At 44.9% G+C, this 15,744-nt stretch overlaps 1 protein-coding gene across 1 annotated transcript in view; it reads left to right on the forward strand.

Annotated features, from left to right (window-relative positions):
* LOC145355183 (sodium/myo-inositol cotransporter 2-like) overlaps positions 1-15,744 on the forward strand; it is a 126,986-nt gene that overhangs the window by 103,297 nt on the left and 7,945 nt on the right. Inside the window, exon 13 of the mRNA XM_080207096.1 lies at positions 11,858-12,073. Coding sequence (XP_080063222.1) covers positions 11,858-12,073 — 216 coding nt within the window. The remainder of the gene's footprint in view (positions 1-11,857; positions 12,074-15,744) is intronic.

The following is a 15,744-nucleotide window of genomic DNA, read 5'->3' on the forward strand; positions in this document are numbered from 1 at the left end:
TATGTCTATTCGCCACCTGCGTTATCAACTCGTAGTTGTATGACGCTGTTCATTAAGCTAGCATTGGTATCATCTTGTTCCCGACCATCGCTGATAACATTATTATTCACATTTGCAGTGGACCTATTGTTCCTTACCTCTCCTACCAGGACCTGCTACATTTTGTCATTGACTGAAATTTCACTAAAAGCAAAATCCATCCAGCTTATAAATTCAAAATACATGTTTTAAATGAGAAATATTTGTCAATTATACAGAGCTGTCTTCTATGATAACAACCCTAGCTTACATTCCCATAGTCCAAGATCATTCATTTTAAAGTTAGTATTGTGTTAGTGTTCTTAAATCAACTTTTCTGTGTTTTATTAGCCTATTTTAGCCTCCTACATCAGAGAATCAGAAAAGTTCAGGGAGGAATTCTAGAGCTTTAATCTAGGTGAGCTGAAGACATTGCTGCTAATGGTGGAATGATTAAAATCAGGGTGGCTTAAAAGGCTAGAATTGTTGGAGAGCAACATTACAGGAAGACACAACAAAAATAGCTCCTTGAGCTTTTGAACTCTTGCATGGTAAAATCACCCAGGCTGCAGAGACAGAGCAAGGAGGGTGTCACATTGAGAATTTACATGGGATCACATTAGACCAAATGCTGGTAGTCAAGGCATTTATTGAGAAATTGAGGAAGAGGCAGCAATCTAAGATTTATAGTAAGTCCCCATTTCATGTTGTCCCATTTTATGTTGTTTTGTTTAGTGTCCATCAGTTAACGGATTCTGTATTCTTGCTTTGTACTGCAAGATCCTCAAATTGATTTACCGCTGATCTGATGTGGCCTATGTGACCCATTTGGTGCCTTTCTGGAGTGGCCTTTTTCACTCTGGACTTCCAATGTGCCCTTTCCAGCTTTCTAGCCTACCTACCTGCATACAGGCAACCCTTTGGTTTGTATCTTCTTCTGCTCTCTGAATCATTCTATCAATGATCTCCCTGTTCCCCTTTCTCTCTCCCGTTCCTACATTCTCATTCAAGGTGCTAATCAAAAGCTGATCTGGTATTGTGAAAGTGCAGAATTGCCAACCTGGGGCTTTTACAATCGATGTTGTTTTAAATGCTCCCACTTACAGCTTCCCTCTCTTGAACACTTGCTGCAAGATGAGTTTTGAGACCCCATGGTTGTACCAGAGAGCCCTTACTCACTAGGCTCTGAACCACCTACAGAAGCCACTACCCATTCCTGGTCGCATGGTGGCTTCTGCCTGATAGCATCATTGTGAATATAGATCCTGAAGTTCATTCAAGAACACAGGAAAATATACGACTGATAAGTAATCTACACACTTCCTTGTTTATTTAACCTTCACAAAGGCACAGATTGCTGATAGGGTCAGGAAGACTACAGTCTTTAGGCTTGCTTGAGCACACACACATTCACGTGCTCATCAGTCTAATCCAGCAAAACAATACTACCTGAGCAGCTTCCCTTGGCTCTTGTTGCTCATCTCCAGTCTCCTGCTCAACAAGAGGGGGAGGGAAGCGGCAGGCAGAAACATTTTTTTATAATGGCCTTTTATAATAGTTCAGCACTTCTGCAATCTTAAGGCCCACACTTTCGCAACCCCTGAGTTCTGATTTTGGATCAGATCTGGATCTTGAATGAAAACGCAGACTTAGGAGAGGGAAGCATGTGAGTTGGAAAGAGTCAGTGAGAAGGTAGCTTAAGAAGTGAGGGAGGTTGCAAGTCAAAGGCTCAGCAGCAAGAGGGTGGGTTAAGGAATTGGAAAGGCCATAAGTCAGAGGATTGGCACCAAGTGAATGGGGTAGGTAGAGGTGGAGACCATGTACTGTAAGATGGGCTGGAGAAAGGGCGTCCAGCAGGGTTAGTGATGGTCAGATTCTCCCTTGTTGGAGATATCATTGCCTGGTACTTGTGTGATTGTCCAGGTCTTGCAGCATCTGTACATGGACTGTTTCAGTACCTATGTAACCATGGATGGTGCTGATAATTGTGCAGTCATCATCAAAGATCCCCACTTCTGATCTCATGATGAAAGAAAAGTCATTGATGAAGCAGCTGGAAATGGTTAGGCCAAGCACACTACCACTCTGAAGACCTCCTGCAGTAAAGTTCTGGAGCTGAGTTGACTGACTCAAACAACAATAACCATTTCATTAATGCCAGGTATGACTCCAACCAATGAAGGATTTTCCACTTGATTTCTGTTGGCCCCAGTTTGGGTTTCTTGTTGACACACACTGTCAAATGCTGCCTTGATGTCAATGGCAGTCACTCTCACCTCACCTCTGGACTGAAATTCTTTTGTCCATGCTTGAACCAAGGCTTCAGGTCGGGAGCTGAGTGATCCTGGTGGAATCCAAACTAAGCATCAATGAGCAGTTTATTGCTAAGCAAGTGCCACTTGCACCATCGATGACTCATTTTATCACTTTACTGATGATCGAGATTAGACTGATGGCACACTAATTGGCTGGTTTGGATTTGTCTTGTTTCTTGTGTACAGGACGCATCTGGGCAACTTTTCACATTGCCAGGTAGATGCCAATGTATTGGAATAGCTTGGTTAGGGGCACAGCAAGTTCTGGGGCACAATGCTTCAGGACTGTTGCTGGAATATTGTCAGGGCACGTGGACTTTCTAGAATCAAACGCCTTTTGTCATTTCTTGATATTGTATGGAGTGAATCGAACTGGCTGAAGATTGACATCTGTGATTCTGGAAATATCAGGAAAAGTTTTAAAGTTTATTTATTAGTGTCACAAGTAGGCTTATATTAACGTGGCAATGAAGTTACTGTGAAAATCCCCTAGTCACCACGCTCCGTTGCCTATTCAGGTACACTGAGGGAGAATTTAGTGTGGCCAACGCACATAACCAGCACGTCTTTCAGACTGTGGGAGGAAACTGGAGCACCCGGAGGAAACCCGTGCAGACGTGGGGAGAATGTGCAGACTCCACACAGCCAGTGACCCAGCCAGGAATCAAACCCAGCCCCTGGTGCTGAGAGACAGCAGTGCTAACCAGAAGGAGGCCGAAATGCATCATCCATTCTGCACTTCTGGCTGAAGGTTATTATGAATGCACTGATATTCTGGGCTCCTTCATCATTTAGGATGTTGATATTTGTGGAGCCTTCTCCTTCAGTAAGTTGTTTAATTGACCATGACTGAATGTGGCAAGACTGCAGAGTGTATTTCTGATCCATTGGTTATGGAACCGCTTAGCTCTCTATGAATTACTGCTTATGCTGTTTGGCACACAAGTATTTCTGTGTTGTAGCTTCTTGAGATTGATGCCTCATTTTTAGGTATGCCTCATGTTGCTTCTGTCATACTTTCCTACGCACTTCATTGAATCAGGGTTTGATCCCTAGTTGATCCCTAGTTTGGTGGTAATGGTAAAGTATGCTGAGCCATGAGGTTACAGCTTGTGGTTGGGTACAATTCTGCACTGCTGATGGCCCACAGCACCTCATGGTGTCTAATCTTGAGTTGCTAGATCTATTCAAAGTCTATCCCATTTAGCAAAGTGGGTGTGCTAAACAACATGGTGTGGTATACTCAATGTGAAGGCTGCCTTTTGTCTCCACAAAACTCCTATTGATACATGGACAGATGCAGGCAGATTGGTGAAGATGAGGACAAGTATGCTTTTCTGGTTTGTTGGTTCCCTTATCACCTGCCACAGACCCAATTCAGCAGTTATGTCCTTTTAAGACCGGCCAGCTCTGTCTATTTGGATATGACTGAGCCAATCTTGCTTATGGACATTGAAGCCATCCACCCAGAGGACTGAGCTCTTGCTGCCAAATGTTGTTCAGCATGGAGGAGAACTGATTTATCTGCTGAAAGAAGGGTGGGGGTGGAGGGGGAACAGTACATGGTGATCAGCAGGAGGTTTTCTTGTCTATTGACCTGCTGCATGAGACTTCGTGAGGGCTAGTTTCAATGTTGAGGACTTCCAAGGCAAATCCCTCCTGACTGTATACCACTGTGCTGCACCTCTGCTGGATCTATCCTGTCTGTAGCCAAAGGGCGGCCTGATGACACAGCACCAGGATCCAGATTCAGTTCTGGCCTTGGGTGACTGTCTTTGTGGAGTTTGCATGTTCTTCCCACGTCAGCTTGGGTTTCATCTGGGTGCTTTGGTTTCCTCCCACAGAGTAAGAAGCCTCACAATCCCAAGTTACAGTCCAACAGATTTATTTGGTAGCACAAGCTTTCGGAGCACTGCTCCTTCATCAGATGAATGGAAGTCATGTTCACAAACAGGACATATCAAGACACAAACTCAATTTACAAAATAATGATTGGAATGTGAGTCTTTACAGGTAATCAAGTCTTAGAGGTACAGACAATGTGAGTGACGAGCGGGTTAAGCACAGGCTAAAGAGATATGTATTGTCTCCAGCCAGGACAGTTAGTGAGATTTTGCAAGCCCAGGCAAGACGTGTGGATTACAGATAGTAACGTGAACCCAAGATCCTGGTTGAGGCCGTCTTCATGTGTGCGGAACTTGGCTATCAGTCTCTGCTCAGTGACTCTGCGCTGTTGTGTGTCATGGAGGCTGCCTTGGAGAACGCCTGCGCTGAAGTGTTCCCCAACAGGAAGAGAACATTCTTGCCTGGTGATTGTCGAGTGGTATTCATTCAACCGTTGTTGTAGCGTCTGCATGGTCTTCCCAATGTACTATGCCTCGGGATATCCTTTCCTGCAGCGTATCAGGTAGACAACGTTGGCTGAGTTGCAAGTGTATGTGCCATATACCTCGTCGATGGCGTTCTCATGTGAGATGATGGCATCAGTGTCGATGATCTGGCATGTCTTGCAGAGATTTGCTGTAGCAGGGTTGTGTGGTGTCGTGGTCACTGTTCTCCTGAAGTCTGGATAGTTTGCTGCGAACAATGATCCGTTTGAGGTTGTGCGGTTGTTTGAAGGCAAGAAATGGGGGAAGACTAACACGGGATATGGTGGATAGAGTACCTTTTGTCGTCCAGAACTTCCCTGGACCAGAGAAACTACAACATCTTCTCTGGAGCCTTCAACATCTCATTGATGAAAACGAACATCTTGCCAAGGTCATCCCCATACCCCCACTTCTTGCCTTCAAACAACCGCATAAGCTCAAACAGACCATTGTCCGCAGCAAACTGCCCAGCCTTCAGGAGAACAGTGACCATGACACTACACAGCCCTGCCACAGTAACCTCTGCAAGACATGCCAGATCACCGACACGGTTGCCATCATCTCACGTGAGAACACCATCCACCTGGTACAAGGTACATACATTTGTAACTCGGCCAATGTTGTCTACCTGAATACGCTGCAGGAAAGGATGTCCCGAGTATGGTACACTGGGGAGATGATGCAGACGCTACGACAACGGATGAAAACACTCTCGACAATCACGAGGCAAGAATGTTCTCTTCCTGTTGGGGAACACTTGAGCGGTCATAGGCATTCGACCTCTGATCTTTGGGTATGTGTTCTCCAAGGCGGCCTTCACGACACACGACAACGCAGAGTCGCTGAGCAGAGACTGATAGTCAAGTTCCGCACGCAAGGGGATGGCCTCAATCGGGATCTTGGGTTCATGTCACACTATCTGTAACCACCACAACTTGACTGGGCTTGCAAATCCTACTAACTGTCCTGGCGGGAGACAGTACACATCTCTTAACCTGTGCTTAACCTTCTCTCCACTCACATTGTCTGTACCTTTAAGACTTGATTACCTGTAAAGACTCGCATTCCAACCATTTTGTAAATTGAGTTTGTGTCTTTATATGCCCTGGTTGTGAACTGAAATCCCACTCACCTGATGGAGCAGTGCTTCAAAAGCTAGTGGCTTATGCTACCAAATAAACCTGTTGGATTTTAACCTGGTATTGTGAGGCTTCTGACTGTGTTCACCGCAGTCCAACGCCGGCATCTCCACATCATTCCTCCCACAGTCCAGAGATGTGCAGGTTAGGTGGATTGGCCATGCAAAATCGCCTCTCAGTGTCCCAAAGGTGTATAGTGGATTAGTCATGGGAAAGGCGCAGGGTTATGGGGATGGTGTGGGGGATGGATCTGGGTAGGATGCTATTTCGGAGAGTTGGTTCAGACTTGATGGGCCAGATGTCCTCCTTCTGTGCTGTAGGAGTTCTATGAAAAAATGGTTTCTGGGAGCTTATCCATATGATTTGATTCTGTGGCTGTGAAACTGCTCTCCCGAGCCCCCAAATATTAGTGTGAGGACTTTAGAGGAACAACATGGTTGGGATTGCCTTTGTCATTTCAGTGTTATTTCTTTGTAGTGATACAGCTGAATGGCTTAGGCATTTCAGAGGGCATTTAAGAGTCAATCGCATTCTGTGGGTCTGGTGTCATATGTAGACCAGACAAGGTAAGGATAGCAGATTTTCTGTTTTTTGGACAATCAATAATGGTTTCATAGTCACAATTAGACTTTTAATTCCAGGGCTGGAATTCTCTGACCTCACCTATGGCTTGGATTCTCTGGACCTGGTGCAGTGAATGGAGTTTTGGCTGAGCGCTAAATTCTCTGTTCTCGCTGGCAGTGGTGGTGGGACATGCAAGATCAGAAAATCTGGCCCAAATATTTTATTGAATTTAAATTCCACCATTTACCATGGTGGGATTCAAACCTGGGTTTCCAGAGAATTCCCCTGGGTCTCTGGTTTATTAGTCCAGCAGCAATAGCCCTGCACCATGACCTTGACCAATGAAGGGCTTCAATGGACTTCATGATAGGAAGGAATGCTCATGCATTAACCACCCGTCATGTTATGGGAAACAGCTCAGGGTGAGTGGAAAGGCATCTGGCCACATGCCCCATTTTACATGTCCCTGCTCCTCCATGCCTCAATCACATCTAACAGAGAACATATTCCCCCTATATAACTGCATAGCCTTGTTTGAAACATTTATGTATGTCAGATGACAAAGGATTAGGCTTAGCTGTGTTGCTTTCTTTGGTTAAAAATCTGATATTTCCTCTTCAGGCTCCAACATGTAAAGCAGTGATTTGGATGAAGAACTGAATGTTGTTTATTTTGTTTGAAACCTTCGCATCAAATTGATCAGCAAAAAAAAATTGCACATGATTTCAAAGGCAATTTAGCCATTTATCCATCAAAGTGCTTATGAACTACAGTATCCAACTCCATCTTTTGCATTGTTATCAGTAGACATTCCAATCTTGATTCTGCCAGAGTGGAAGTCTAGTATCTCCTTGGAAGGAAGGAGAGGGTCACTGCTAAGTGCTTTCATCTTTTCCCTTGTGGCCATTATATGAAGAAGAGGGTCTGAGGAAGTTGTCTGCTAACATTCCCAATTAGGAAATGGTTCTAATGTAACAAGCCTCAAAAAAAGCACCAGTATTATTCACAAAGGAAGATTGTGAATTTAATTAAAAGGAAAAAAGAAGCACATGCAATATTTAACCTAAAATCAGACAGAGCCCATGAGGAATATAAAGAAAGCAAAAAAGAACTCAAGCAGGGAATTAGGTTAACAAGGAGGGGGCACAAAATGACATAGGCAAGTTGTGTTAAAGAGAATCCCAAGGCATTTTATACACACATTAAAGCTAAGAGGACAACTAGAGAGAAGGTAGGACCAGTAAAGGGTGAAGGAAGGAACTTGTGTTTGGAAGCAGAGGATGTGGGTGAGATTCTAAATGAGTACTTTGTGTTGGTATTCACCAAAGAGAAGGACATGGAGGATAGAGAGATTAGTGTGGAGCAAGATAGGACATTTTGAGATCAAGAAAAGAATGGTGTTAGGTCACTTGAAGAGGATTAAGGTGGACAAGTCCCTGCAACCTAATGGGATCTACCCCAGGTTATTGAGAGGTAAATGAGAAGATTGCGGGGGCTCAACAAAAATCTTTGCGTACTCGCTAGCTACTGGAGAGGTCCTGGAGGACTAGCAAGTAGCTAATGTTTTTCCTTTGTTCAAGAAAGGATAAAGGATAATCCATGAAATTATAAACCGAGTCTCGCATTGGCGGTTGAGAATCTATTGGAGAAGATTCTTAAGGATAGGATTTACACACATTTGAAAAGGCAAGGTCTAATTAGGGAAAGTCAGCATGGCTTTGTGCAGGGCAGGTCATGTCTTACCAACTTGATTGATTTTTTCAAAGAGGTGCCAAATCTGATCAATGAGAGTAGAGCAGTGGATTTTGTGTATATGGATTTTAGTAAGGATTCTGACAAGGTCCCTCATGGTAGTCTCATCCAGAAGATTAAAAGGGACTGATGGTGTCTTAGCCACTTGGATTCAGAATTGGCTTGCCCCATAGAAGTCAGAGAGCAGTGGTGGTAGGGTGTTTTTCTGGCTGGAGGTCTGTGAATAGTGGTGTTCCACAGGGACCCGTACTGGGACCTCGCTGTTTCTGATTTACAGAAATGATTTGGATGAAAACGTAGATGGGTGGGTTAATAAGTTTGCAGACAACACAAAGAAAGCTGGAATTATGGATAGTTTAGAAGATTGTCAAAGATACAGTGGAATATAGATCAGTTGTAGATATGGGCAGATAAATGGCAGATGGAATTTAATCCGGGCAAGTATGAAGCGTTGCATTTTGGCGATCAAACTTTGCTTAGGCCACACTTACAGTATTGTATTGAATTCTGGTTGCCACATTACAGGAAGGAAGTGGAGGCTTTGGAGAGGGTACAGAAGAGGTTTACCAGGATGCTGCCTGGATTAAAAGGTGTGTGCTATAAAGAGAGGCTGGACAAAATAGTGTTGTTTTCTCTGGAGCGGCAGAGGCTGAGGGGGAACCTGATAGAAGTCTACAAAATTATGAGATATTCAAACTTGGGGCAAGGCCAATTTTGATGGTATCAGGCAGAAACTTTCAAAAGTTAATTGGGGGAGTCCGTGGGAAGCCACGGGGACATCTGGTAAGTGGCACGCTTTCAAAAGTATGTTAACCAGGGTTCAGGGTAAACACATTCCTCTTAGAATGAAGGGCAAGGCTGGCAGAAGTAGGGAACTCCGAATGACTCGGGATATTGAGGCTCTGGTCAAGAAGAAGAGGCACATGACATGCATAGGCAGCTGGGATCAAGTGAATCCCTTGAAGAGTATAGGTGGTGTAGGGGTAGAGTTAAAAGAGAAATCAGGAGAGCAAAAAGGGAGACACAAGATTGTTTTGGAAGATAAAGCAAAGAAGAATCCAAAGAGCTTCTACAAATACATGAAGGGCAAAAGAGTAACAAGGGAAAGAGTAGGGACTCTTAAGGATCAATAAGTCATCTATGTGTGGATCCACAAGAGTTGGGTGAAATCCTAAATGAATATTTCTCATCAGTATTTACTGTTGAGAAAAGCATGGATGTTAGGGAACTTGGGGAAATAAATAGTGATGTCTTGAGGAGTGTGCATATTACGGAGGAGGAGGTGCTGCAAGTCTTAATGCACACCAAAGTAGATAAATCCCCAGGACCTGATGAAGTGTATCCCAGGACATCGTAGGAGGCTCGGAAGGAAATTGCGGGTCCCCTTGCCGAGATATTTGAATCATCAATAATCACGGGTGAGGTGCCTGAAGATCGGAGAGTGGCAAATGTGCCTTTGTTTAAAAAGGGCTGCAGGGAAAAGTCTGGGAACTACACATCTGTGGTGGGTAAATTGTTGGAAGGTATTTTGAGACACAGGATCTACAGGCATTTAGAGACGCTAGGACTGATTAGGGACAGTCAGCATAGTTTTGTGAGTGCAAAATCATGTCTCACTAATTTGAGTTTTTTTGGAGGGGTAACCAAGGTAGTAGATGAGGACAGTATAGTTGACGTTGTCTACATGGACTTTAGCAAGGTCTTTGACAAGGTACCGCATGGTAGGTTGTTGCATAAGGTTAAATCTCACGGGATCAGGGTGAGGTATCTAAATGGATACAAAATTGGCTTCTTGATAGAAGTCAGAGGGTGGTTGTAGAGAGTTTTTCAAACTGGAGGCCTGTGACAAGAGGTGTGTGCCTCAGGGATCAGTGCTGAGTCCACTGTTATTTGTCATTTACATTAATGATTTGGATGAGAATATAGGAGGCAGAATAAGTTTGCAGATGACACTAAGATTGGAGGCATAGTGGACAGTGAAGAAAGTTATCTCCTATTGCAACAGGATCTTGATCAATTGGGCCAGTGGGCTGATGAATGGCAGATGGAGTTTAATTTAGACAAATGCGAGGTGATGCATTTTGGTAGATTGAACCAGGGCAGGACTTACTCAGTTAATGGTAGCGTGTTGGGGAGAGTTGCAGAACAAAGAGATCTAGGAGTACATGTTCATAGCACCTTGAAAGTGTCATCACAGGTGGACAGAGTGGTGAAGAAGGTATTCAGCATGCTTGGGTTCATCGATCAGACCATTGAATACAGGAGTTGGAATGTCTTGTTGAAGTTGTACAAGACATTGGTAAAGCCACACTTGGAATACTGTGTGCAATTCTGGTCACCCTATTACAGAAAAGATATTATTAAACTAGAAAGAGTGCAGAAAAGATTTACTAGGTTGCTACTGGGACTTGATGTTTTGGGTTATAAGGAGAGGCTGGAAAGACTGGGACTTTTTTCTCTGGAGCCTAGGAGACTGAGGGTTGATCTTATAGAGGTCTATAAAATAATGAGGGGCACAGATCGGCTAGCTAGTCAATATCTTTTCACAAAAGTTGGGGAGTCTAAAACTAGAGGGCATGGGTTTCCGGTGAGAAGTGAGAGATACAAAAGTGTCCAGAGGGGCGATTTTTTTATACAGAGGGTGGTGAGTGTCTGGAACAAGCTGCCAGAGGTAGTAGTAGAAGTGGATACAATTTTTTCTTTTAAAAAGCATTTAGATAGTTACATGGGTATGATGGATATAGTGGGATATGGGCCAAATGCGGGCAGTTGGGATTAGCTTAGGGTTTAAAAAAACAAGGGCAGTATGGACAAGTTGGCTGAAGGGCCTGTTTCCATGCTGTAAACCTCTATGACATAGATAGGATTGACATAATCTTTTTCCCAGAGTTGAAATGCCTAATACCAGGGGGCATGCACTTAAGGTGGGAGGGGGATAGTTCAAAGGAGATGTGAAGGGCAAGTTTTTTACGCAGAGTGGTGTCTGGAATGTGTTGCCAGAAGCGGTGCTGCAGGCTCACACGATAAGAGTGTTTAAGGGGATTTTAGATAAGCATACAAAATGTGAGGTATAGAGGGATATGGATCAAGCGCAGGCAGAAAGTATTAGTTTAATTTGATGTCATATTCAGCATAGCATTGTGGGCCGAAGGGCCCATTCCTGTGCTGTAATGTTCTATGTTCTAAAGCATAGATGGAAAAACTCTCCACCCTAGCCATACTGTGCAACCACAAAAACAAATTACTCTGGATACTGGCTTCTTATATTGATGAAAGGTCATCTACCTAAATGTTAACTTTATTTCTTCTTCTGTAGATGCTGCCAGATCCACTGAATATTTCCAGCAATTTCTGGTTTATTAATATTTGGGCAGTTAGACAACCCCAAAGCTCAAAGTGGTCAACGATTGAGCTCAGTTCCCCAATGGATGCTGGCTTCTTATATTGATAAAAGGTCATCTACCTAAATGTTAATTTTATTTCTTCTTCCATAGATGCTTTCAGATCCACTGAATATTTCCAGGAATTTCTGGTTTATTAATGTTTGGACAGTTAGACAACCCCAGAGCTCAAAGTGGTCAACTATTGAGTTCAGTTCCCTAAATTCTAATGGTTTAGACCTGATGTAATAGTTTATATATGAATATGTCATCAAAGATTTACTGAACTAAGGCATTAACATTTGACTCTGTCTGAACAGGGTGCTTTTTGGGGTCTTGCTGTAGGGCTTTGTGTTGGCGTTATTCGGATGGCCTTGGATTTGGTTTTCATTCCACCGTTGTGTGGCCATCCTGATGTGCGACCGGCCGTCGTCAGCAAAGTTCATTTCCTGTATTTTGCTGTCATCCTCAGTGTCATTACACTAATTGTGGTGCTGATTGTTAGTCTCCTGACTCAACCTCCAACTCTACAACAGGTAAGTGATTGAAAAATGATTCTGAGCTGTTCTCTAACTCTCATTGCTCCAACCATTTTACTAAATATAGAATGGCTACAGCATAGAAGGAGGCTGCTTGGACTTTTGTGTCCATGCTGACTCTCTTTAAAAGCAATTCACTTATCTGCCTTATCCCCATGGCCCTGCAAATTTTTCCTTTTCAGATAATGATGCAATTCCCTTTTGAATTCATGATTGAATCTACCTCCGCCACCCACTCAATAGGGTACAAAATACATGGGGCAGAGATAGGGCAAATTCGCCTCCAAAAGCCACAAAAATGTCTGTGAAATTCAATCACTGGGATGACCAATGAAAGAGTAGCATCCTGAAAAGTGAGAAGCTGCTCCGGAGATTCTGTCTCTCCCAATCTTGCTGCTCCTCCAGGCAGAATCTGTGATTGAAGGAGCAGCTTCAAGAGAAGTGTGGAACTCTCCACATTCTTCCAAGAAAAACATTTTTTAACAAATTTTTCAGGAGTGGGTTGAGTGAATACAGTGATGTAAAGCACAGAGATTTGACTGACTTATTAATCACATATGTTAAATTAGGAGTTGAGATACATTTGTCCAGGCTTAAAATCTCAACTACTGTTAATTGTTGGCTAATGCTCACAAACAAATAGAACCTCTGGTCTGAGCTGATTTCAGTCAGTGTAATGAGGTTGCCAATGAGATTTGAATATAAATCCATTCACAAAGAAGATTAGAATTGGGTGAGTTTTTTCCTGACCACCATCTGATCTAATAAACAATCTATACCTATTTTACCAAATATATAAGCACTGGATAAAATAAAATGAAATTTTACGATAAAAGTCCAAAACCAAGGACCACCAGCCAACGTTGCTTCATAATCCTATGACATTAGTCCTGTTCTCCTGGCACTAGTTTCGGTTTCCTCAGTGGTGTTCTGAATACAAAGAGCTGCTGTCCTTTGTTCTTGCTGGGCAGGACTTTCACCCCCCCCAGGATCTGTGGTGGCCTGCAGTTGCCCCACCACTGCCTGATTAGCATGTGGTCTACGGGCCCTTCTCTAAAAGAGATCTCTCACTGGCTCTCCATCTAGCAAGAAAGACCTCCTCCTCGGGGGCATCCACCTGGCCACCCTCCTCCTCCTGCAGGAAGTCTCCCTGTGGCTGTGCCTGGAGCACACAGCAGACCACCATGATGCAGCAGACCCTCATGGGCCCTGCCAGTGCAGTCTAGACAGCAGAGCTACATCTTCAGGAGTCCAGTGCAGTACTTGACGATGGGTGGTAGCATGGGCCTTATATAACAGGTCTCTGGCCTTCACACTGGCATCATCAGCCAAGTCCTTAGCGGGTAGCCCTTGTCCCCCATGAGCCATCCTGGCAGCCTTGGCTGATGTTTGAAGACCCCAGGGATGTCAGAGCTGTGCAGAATAGAGCAATTGTGCACGCTCCCTGGTTGGTGTGCACACATGTGCATGATAGTCATCTCATGGCTGCACACAATCTGCATGTTCATGGAGTTGAATCTCTTCCTGCTCATGAAGCGCAGTGCCTGACATTTAGGGAACCGCAGGGAGACATGCATGCAATCGATAGCCCCCTGCATGTTTAGCATGTTGGCGATGGTAGCAAAGCCTGCAGCCCGGCTTCCTGTTGGCTCTCGCCCACGTCTAAATTGATATACTGGCCTGTCCATGGGGACAGGACAGCTGTTAAGTTATGGAGACACTTGTGGAACCGCGGATTGGAAAAGCCTACAGAGGTCCCCAGTGGTGGCTTGGAAGGATCCAGTTGCAAAGAAGCTGTAATCTTCACTGTGACTGGAAGCAGGTGTTCCCCTATTCCTTGAGGTGCCAGTCCACATGGACCTGTGACAAGTGCTGCATGGTCTCCTTGCTGAACTGGAGTCTGCTGTGGCACATGATGTCTGTCAATTCATTGAAGGACATGTGTGTCCTGAACTGTCGGCATCTCCATCTCCTCTGTGCCCTGGCAATCCTCCCTTTGGGCTAGTGGCGATCGCCTCCTGTCCCCGACTGGTGGCCTCTGGCCCGGGCTGGCCTTGCAATGTACAGACATTTCCTCCTCCCCCTCATCCTCTGCAGCAACAGTAATCACAAGAGTGACCACCAGGTCAATTGGCTCCATGCTGAAATCCATCTTTGCTCTTGGGTGGGTGGGGGAAGAGAGAGACACAGTCCATGAGGTTATCCATCTTGAGATCCGCACTCCCTCCCAGCAACTTATGTCCCCATGGGTGTGGAGTGGATGGTGGCAATCCAACACCATCCCTGGTGCCATGCGCCACCTCAATGGGTTGGTGACTGTCACTGTGTCCTCGTTATGGAGGGCATAGGGCACAGGTGGGTGGCTTTGCAGGGGTCTCCATTAGGAACCTATGAAGCATAGGTATGAGTGCACCCATCTGTACGTCAGGTGCATTTGTTTCCAGAAATGGCTTGCATTCAGACAGATAAGTGAGAAGCACCCTCCTGACTAGCATGAGATGGGTTCCCATCAAAGGCAGCACTGCAGATTCTATGCAGTGTGTGGAGCTGTGCTAATACCTGCAGAGACATCCCTTGATTTTAGCAGCAGCTGTTAGTGGGGCCTGGGTTGGAATGTCAGCAGCCAGCCACAGAATCCATCCAGCAGACAGTTGGCAGGGTAACTGTGGTGATAGCAGTGGAGTCAGGAGTCGACCAAATATGCAACCCCTCAGGGGTTGTTTAGTGGGCAGGGGAATGTGCACAACAAGAGCCAGTGCCAATCCCCAACTATTGGAACACCAGACTGGCACAGACTCATCCAAACCACTGCACCCATGAAGCCCCCCCAACCCCCCTGCTTAGGCTGAGATCTTCCCCTGCAGGGGAAGATCTCAGCCTAAGGGGTGGGGGGGGGGAGGGGGGGGGGGGGTGGTGGGTGGCTTCATGGATTTCAGCATGGAGCCAATTGACCTGGTGGTCACTCTTGTGATTACTGCTGCTGCAGAGGATGAGGAGGAGGATGGAAATGTCTGTACATTGCAAGGCCAGCCCGGGCCAGAGGCCACCAGTCGGGGACAGGAGGCAATCGCCACTAGCCCAAAGGGAGGGTTGCCAGGGCACAGAGGAGATGGAGATGCCGACAATTCAGGACACACATGTCCTTCAATGAATTGACAGACATCATGTGCCACCGCAGACTCCATTTCAGCAAGGAGACCATGCAGCACCTGTCACAAGTACTCAGTGGTACTCATCTCCTTGCTGGTCTTCACTGCTGTGGCTGAAACTCACTTATATAGAGAACTGTAATTCTTGCCAGTGTGACGTCTGATCAATAAGATAATTAACGTAAGTGAGGGATGATGATTGTGTGCCACACTCGCTAATTATACTGAAACGCATTTAAATGCATGTAAATTGATGTTCTCTGCCCATTTTGGTTGCGAGGCTGTTTACACCCAGAAAAGTGGCTTGTAAGATTGAAACCAGCATGAAACTGGGCACATTTCTCCACACAATCTTACCACCTCACCTTGCCGAACAACGAGCAGAACGAGGTCATAACATCATGCCCATACTTTTTGGTATATGTGCTATCTTACCTATCAAAAGAAGGAAATTTTTAAAAAATCAGAAATGCAGAAGATAATATTACTGTGTAACTGCATCACCTAATAATAGTTAAT

The sequence above is a fragment of the Carcharhinus amblyrhynchos genome, chromosome 18, assembly GCF_965287045.1.
Source record: "Carcharhinus amblyrhynchos chromosome 18, sCarAmb.v2.hapA, whole genome shotgun sequence".
Classification (NCBI taxonomy): Eukaryota; Metazoa; Chordata; class Chondrichthyes; order Carcharhiniformes; family Carcharhinidae; genus Carcharhinus; species Carcharhinus amblyrhynchos.